This window comes from Artemia franciscana, chromosome 17, assembly GCF_032884065.1.
Source record: "Artemia franciscana chromosome 17, ASM3288406v1, whole genome shotgun sequence".
NCBI classification, from domain to species: domain Eukaryota; kingdom Metazoa; phylum Arthropoda; class Branchiopoda; order Anostraca; family Artemiidae; genus Artemia; species Artemia franciscana.
This window is the reverse complement of record NC_088879.1, coordinates 7,550,573-7,556,572: the sequence shown is the minus strand read 5'-3', so window position 1 is coordinate 7,556,572 and position 6,000 is coordinate 7,550,573. Positions and strand designations below refer to the sequence as shown.

Genomic DNA, 6,000 nt, shown 5'->3' with positions numbered 1-6,000 from the left:
TGTTTCTATAACTAATCTATCTATATATCTTAAATAAAAAAAAAGGTTTCTCAACTGAAAGTAAAGAACAACATTAAAACTTAAAAAGAACATAAATTCCCTCTTCAATCCCTTTCTGATATACAATATATTATTAATACATACTTATTATTTAATACATACAACCACTAAGCCGTCCTGGCTAAGGGGTTGGCGCGCTGGTGTTAGAATTCTTGGTCAAAGACGCACGGATTGAATCCCAGTTGACCAGTTGGAACAGGGGTCAGTGGCGTGACTCTGTAAGCTCAGCCAGAGTCGACCCAGCTCTAAATGGGTACCTGGAGAAATCTGGGGAGGGTAAGCAGGAAGGGTGTGTGAATGTTCAGGATGGTTGGCCCCCAGCCCCCCATTGCACTTCCTGGCTGAAGGGCCATGAAACGGAGATCAGCACTGTCGGTGTGCCGTCCTACTTTTTTTCTTTTTTACTTTTAGTCATATTAATTAGAGTATTATTTACCTAATTAATATCATTTAATAATAGACTATTACCCATGCATATTTTATATTAAATATGATTATCATCCATTATTTTAGATTTGATAATAGATTATTATTTGATCATTTTAAGTTATCGATAGCCCGGGCCAAAAGTACGGTTGCTGCTACTCCCTCTCGGATGCTCATCCACTAATTCTAAAGCCACTCATGCGGTTAATTTACTGTAATTGAAATAGAAATTTGCTCCCCTCCTAGAGAGGTAACTGCAGAGGATCACCGCCCCGGCAACTATTTTAGCATTCGGTAAGATTTTCGCCGAAGATGAAAATTTCGGTTGAAATTTTGCAAAATTCCTGATTTGTGCTGAAGATTGGGCAGAAATCAGGTTGCGATTCGGCAAAATTATCGAAGTTCGCCCCCCACCCCCCAATGAAAAGAGGCTCGGGATACCCCTGGGTGCCTGAAGCAGGCTTTAGGGAAGGAATCACGTATTTTAATGACGCTTCGTTTCCCTGAAATGAACATAACATTGTAGGATTGAAGTATCTTTTAATATGAATTCTACCACGAACTACCGCCACAAAAGTGGTTAAGCTGTACTTTTATTACTCATTATTTTAGAGCCGAATTTGTATTCATTATATTCTGTTAATGTATATATTTTCGATTTCTATTTGTAAAAATTTATAATGTTTCCCTGCGCTAAGACTATCTCGAAACATCTCTAGGGTTTCCTAAGAAAGGAAGGGAGTAAATCCCAATTTCAAAGGCAGCGAAGAGAAGCAACTCCTCACTTTCTAGGATAACTAGTATATAAAGTTTCCAATGACCAGACGGAGCTTCACAGCTTTCTATATCGGATAAAGGTCCTCCACCTCCATTGGCGGCGCACAGGGCGTCAAATTGACGTTTCAAATGCTGAGCCTCTTTATCCAAGGACAGGTAGCAAGCCTGTGGCCCAACACGGCGTCAGCGGGGATTGATCCTTGGGCCCTGTGTTGCCAATCATAGCTCAATCCACTTTGCTACCACAGAGCTCTGTATATGCAGTTTGATAATATTATGCCCTGTTTCTTGTGGTGCCAGACTTAGTAAGCTATCCTGACTTTAGATGACTTTGGGTCCCAAAATGAGCTGCTCTGATACTTGATCATAAAGTGCGCTGGCCTGAGTGCCGAAACCCCGATTAGAGGGAAAAGTAATACAGTAGTTTTCCCCCAGCTTCATGAGCTACCTGCTCTCAGTTGGCAGAATTATTTGATACATGTAATGATGGTTTGTCAATAAATCTTATTTATCTTGAATTCAAGGTCTAAAATACCCAAACCTTCTTACAGAAATGCCTAAGAGCCTGAATATGTTCATGATTTGTGAAATGGAGAGAAATGAACTATGTTAGGAATTCTATATGATGTTTGCAGTTGTTAGCTACAATCTCGTATAGAGAAAATCACGGGTCATGGTAAGCAAAAGTTTAAAAAATGTGCTAAAAAACTGTCTATTAAAAAAAATGTCGTTTGAAGCTCACTCAGTAACGATAACAGTTTTTCAGTTCATTTACTTTTCGATTACTTTTCTTTTCAGTTCATCTTAATAGTAAATTCTGTTGCAAAAACAAGTTTATGGGGATTTCAATAATCTAGAGAATCGGTGGGATCTGGTCTTAAAACTATAATACAATGTGATATAGAACAGATAGATTCCCCAGTGAGCGTAGACCAGCTAAGTCATTTGGTTTTCAGATGCTCAGAAGAGAGTATGCGCATTTTGCCTATAGGCAAGTAGCCACATCTCATTAGACAGATTACATAGAGTCAATAGGTTATTAAAGGTGCCAATTTTTATTCCTAGGTTCGTAGGTTTCGTTCCACGGCCAGGGGGGTCGGGTAGGGTTGTACTCACGTTGATTCTGTCCATAAGGGCAATTTCCCAACCCTCTCTTTAAGAAATTATCTATTTGCTGTTCGAAAAATATTAAACACAAGATTACGTATGTTCCTTTAATAGTTACGCTCAAAAACAACATTAAATAAAACATAGTTTATAGTCAAGAAAAACTAACATCCGTTTTAAAATAGCATTAGTTAATAAGAAGTTAAAGCACATATACTGTATCACCGGGCGTTATATAGATTTCCAAAATTGACCTGATCAGCCTTTGCTGGAAATAAGACCCCCAAGGTGGCGTTTGGGCCTTTAGTAAGCGTTAATAGACTTTAAAATAAACACAGTGCTTTACTTATAGAAGCGATCATGCCTGCCTATGGGGTGGGGTATGTCGTTAGGATAGTTATAGTGTAAAATGTTGGTATCTCCAGGTACAGCATATGCTCCAACAAAGGTTGTTAAAGCCTACTGGGCGTTTCAGAAACCCCCAAAGGCATTAAGTGCCCTTTAACAAGGTCAATAGATATAAAAATAATAGTTTATTCTTAGACGTAATTAGACATACCCATAGAGTATAATATGTCATTAACTTAGCTATAGTCAAGTGAGGGAGGGGAGGGGTATAAAAAGTATATATAAAAATTATGACTATAGTCTGCTAATGTAAGGTCAGGGGGAGGCATGAGAAACATTGATATTTCTAGGTATAGCATAGTCTTCAAAAAAGGTAGTCATTACGCCCTTATTGGGCCTTTCAGACCCTACCAAATTGTTAGAAGGTCTTTATTAAAGATCTTTAAATAAAGACACTAGTTTGCTCATAGACATAATCCGACTTACCCATTACCCAGGTAGTTCATTAGAATAAATATGGGTAAATAGCTTGGGGGTGTAAAAAATAGCGTGGGGCATAGAATTTATTGTTCACATGTGTATGAAATGGCAGTTATAGGCATTAAATAGTTTAAAATATGTGAAGTGAGTCATGTCTCCAAAAAATTTCTTTTAGTCACGCCAACAATTTTGCTTTTTCAAAGAAGTCAATATTATAGCAAAGAAAAAGACCAATGGATTAAAGGGTTTGGGAGTCTATAATGTATAAAAATGAGGCTTTATACATTATTTAAAATACAACTGTGCGCAATAGACTTAAAAATACAGCAATAAGCGGGGGAAAATATAAATTAACCACTAAAATCACTGGGTTGGTCAAATAAAATAAATAGACTAGCTGATGTAAATCAACTATCTGACGATTCGTTCAATCCAGTCAACGAATTTGGGTATATTTGTATACACACCGGGTAGAAGTTCTCTTGCGCAGCCTATGCCCCAGGATACTAATCCTATAAGGGTTGCTCTTCCTTCAACACGTGTTGTAAGGGGGCCTCCGGAATCTCCCTGCAAAGACAGATTATTGTTTATTGCTTTTATGGATATTAATTGCTATCAGTACGGTTTCTATTTTTTATTGTATATGTTGTATATAAAATTATTTACATTGATTTTAATTATTTATATTAACAAACATGAAAAACAAGAGGAGGAATAGGGAATTCTTTTCATAAGACACTGGAAATCTAATTTGAATGAATATTTTGACCCTATGTCCAAAGGCCGTCCTCAGCAAAACAGAAACATATAGAAGAAAAGAAAAACAAAACAAAAACAGAAAAACAAAAAGAAAAGAAAAACGAAAAGAAAAGAAACATATAGAAGAAAAGAAAAACTACAGAAGAAGAAAAACAAAACAAACAACCAATCAAACTAAAATGAAATTTTTTTATAGCGGTCCCACAATCCTTACTTCAACGAAGTTAAACCAGGACTAATAGATAAAGTGAGATGAAACAAGGCAATTCATTGAAATAAAATAAGAGAGATTAAGAATACGTTTTCAGTGCTAATCTTGCTTTTTGGTGACTAACTTCAAACGTCTATTTGTGACTGGTATATTTACTGTTTTTTTTTAATATTTTGTAAGATCGTTTTTGATCAAATTTGTGTATAGAGCATTTAGTGAATATTCCCCCAAGTCCCTATTTAAGGAAATATTATATTTCCTTTAATAGGAAAAGAAATTACAGGGAAAAAAGGAAGATAATTCCCTGTTGCTCTTCTTGTTTTTGGTGTTTGTGATGGAAAGGCAGTGTGGTCTTCGTCGCTACTTATTTATACTAAAACATAAAAATGTTACTATTATTATTTAAATTAAATTAAATTAATTATTTAATATTATTATTTAAATTAATTATTTATTCTACATTTTTTTATTATTATGTTAAATTATTTGCGTTAAATAATATTATTGTTGTTTTTTATACATTGCAGGTTGGGATGGTTATGTCAGGTTTTACGGATGACAGGCTGCCAAATATTGTTCTTTTCGGCATTCCAGGTCGGGTCAAACAAAAAGCAGGACGTTTTCCACAAGGTGGGACTTGGTTATATAAGACGATTCAAAAGAAACGTGGCTTTCATTGGAGGCAGAGGTGCCAATTTACAAAAATGTTTGGGGGAGGGCATAGGGTAATTTTTTTTTTTGACGAAAATTCGACGTTAAATTGCTAGAATATTTAGCTAAGTTAGTATTGAATGACCGGTCCTTAGCTCTATAACACAGAGGTACTGCAAATCCGTTGCTACTCAGGTACTCAGGTTCTCAGGTATTGCAAATCCGTTGCTACTCAGGTACTCATGTACCTAACCAGGTACTCAGGTACTGCAAATCCGTTGCTACTCAGGTACTCAGGTACCTACTCAGATACTCAGGTACTGCAAATCCGTTGCTACTCATCAGGAAAATTTTAATTGCTGGACTTGCCTTGTGTAGGTGGGATTTTTTTCACTATATTAGATAAACCATATCTCTCAAATTTAAAATCTTACCTGGCAAGAGTCTCTTCCTCCGTCTTTGTAGCCGGCACAAGTAAATACATCATAAATTGTCTCTTTCCGTCCTGCTTCCTTGTACCATTTTTGGCATTCATCCCTATTTATAACCACGACATCTACTTCACGTATAACATCAGGGGAACTGCCAGAGCCTGGAAAAAAACCTACAGGCTCATTATAAAGATCTAGGACCGTTTTTCTTAGAACAGTTCGTCGCCCGTCTTGCATACTGTCCTATCAACAAAAAATCATGTTTTAGATTAATTCACTTTTAAGAGAAACAAAAATCCTGTTTCAAATCATTTAGATAGTTTCAGAATTCTTCTCAGAATCATTATTCAAAATCCTGACAAACTGTATCCACTGACAAACTTTAAAGGAAAAAAATAAAAATAAAAATATCAATACTCTTATAACTGGGAGTGCTAAGGAGAATATCCGGAACTGTGGGAAAAACACTTGAGTTTTTTCTTTATAAACAATACAAATTTTTCGCAGGGGATATTATTTGTAGCTTATTGTCCTCGTCATGTCCAGATTATTGGAGCTTCATCCTCAAATCAAAATTCAATTCATATGCAGATACTAAATTCTGGAAGAGGACAATTATAGCTGTTCGCCGCGTCAAGATTAGGGGAGGTTTATCCTTAACTCAAAATTTGAATCTCTGAACATATACCAAATGTTGTAGATACCAAATAGACAGCTGATATGTAGCTGTATTCTCTCATCGTATCCAGA

At 36.0% G+C, this 6,000-nt stretch overlaps 1 protein-coding gene across 5 annotated transcripts in view; it reads right to left on the bottom strand.

The window, feature by feature from the left end:
- Positions 1 to 2,463: 2,463 nt before the first annotated feature.
- The window catches only part of LOC136037774 (serine proteinase stubble-like), a 211,102-nt gene continuing 207,565 nt past the window's right edge, over positions 2,464 to 6,000 (bottom strand). For 3 of the 5 annotated variants that reach the window (XM_065720589.1, XM_065720588.1, XM_065720585.1), the window contains 2 exons: positions 5,254 to 5,423; positions 2,464 to 3,765 (listed from right to left, as the gene is read on the bottom strand). In XM_065720589.1, the coding sequence (XP_065576661.1) occupies positions 3,610 to 3,765; positions 5,254 to 5,423 (326 nt within the window). In that variant the 3' untranslated portion in view covers positions 2,464 to 3,609. The remainder of the gene's footprint in view (positions 3,766 to 5,253; positions 5,424 to 6,000) is intronic. The other 2 variants (XM_065720590.1, XM_065720586.1) reach the window with 1 other exon arrangement.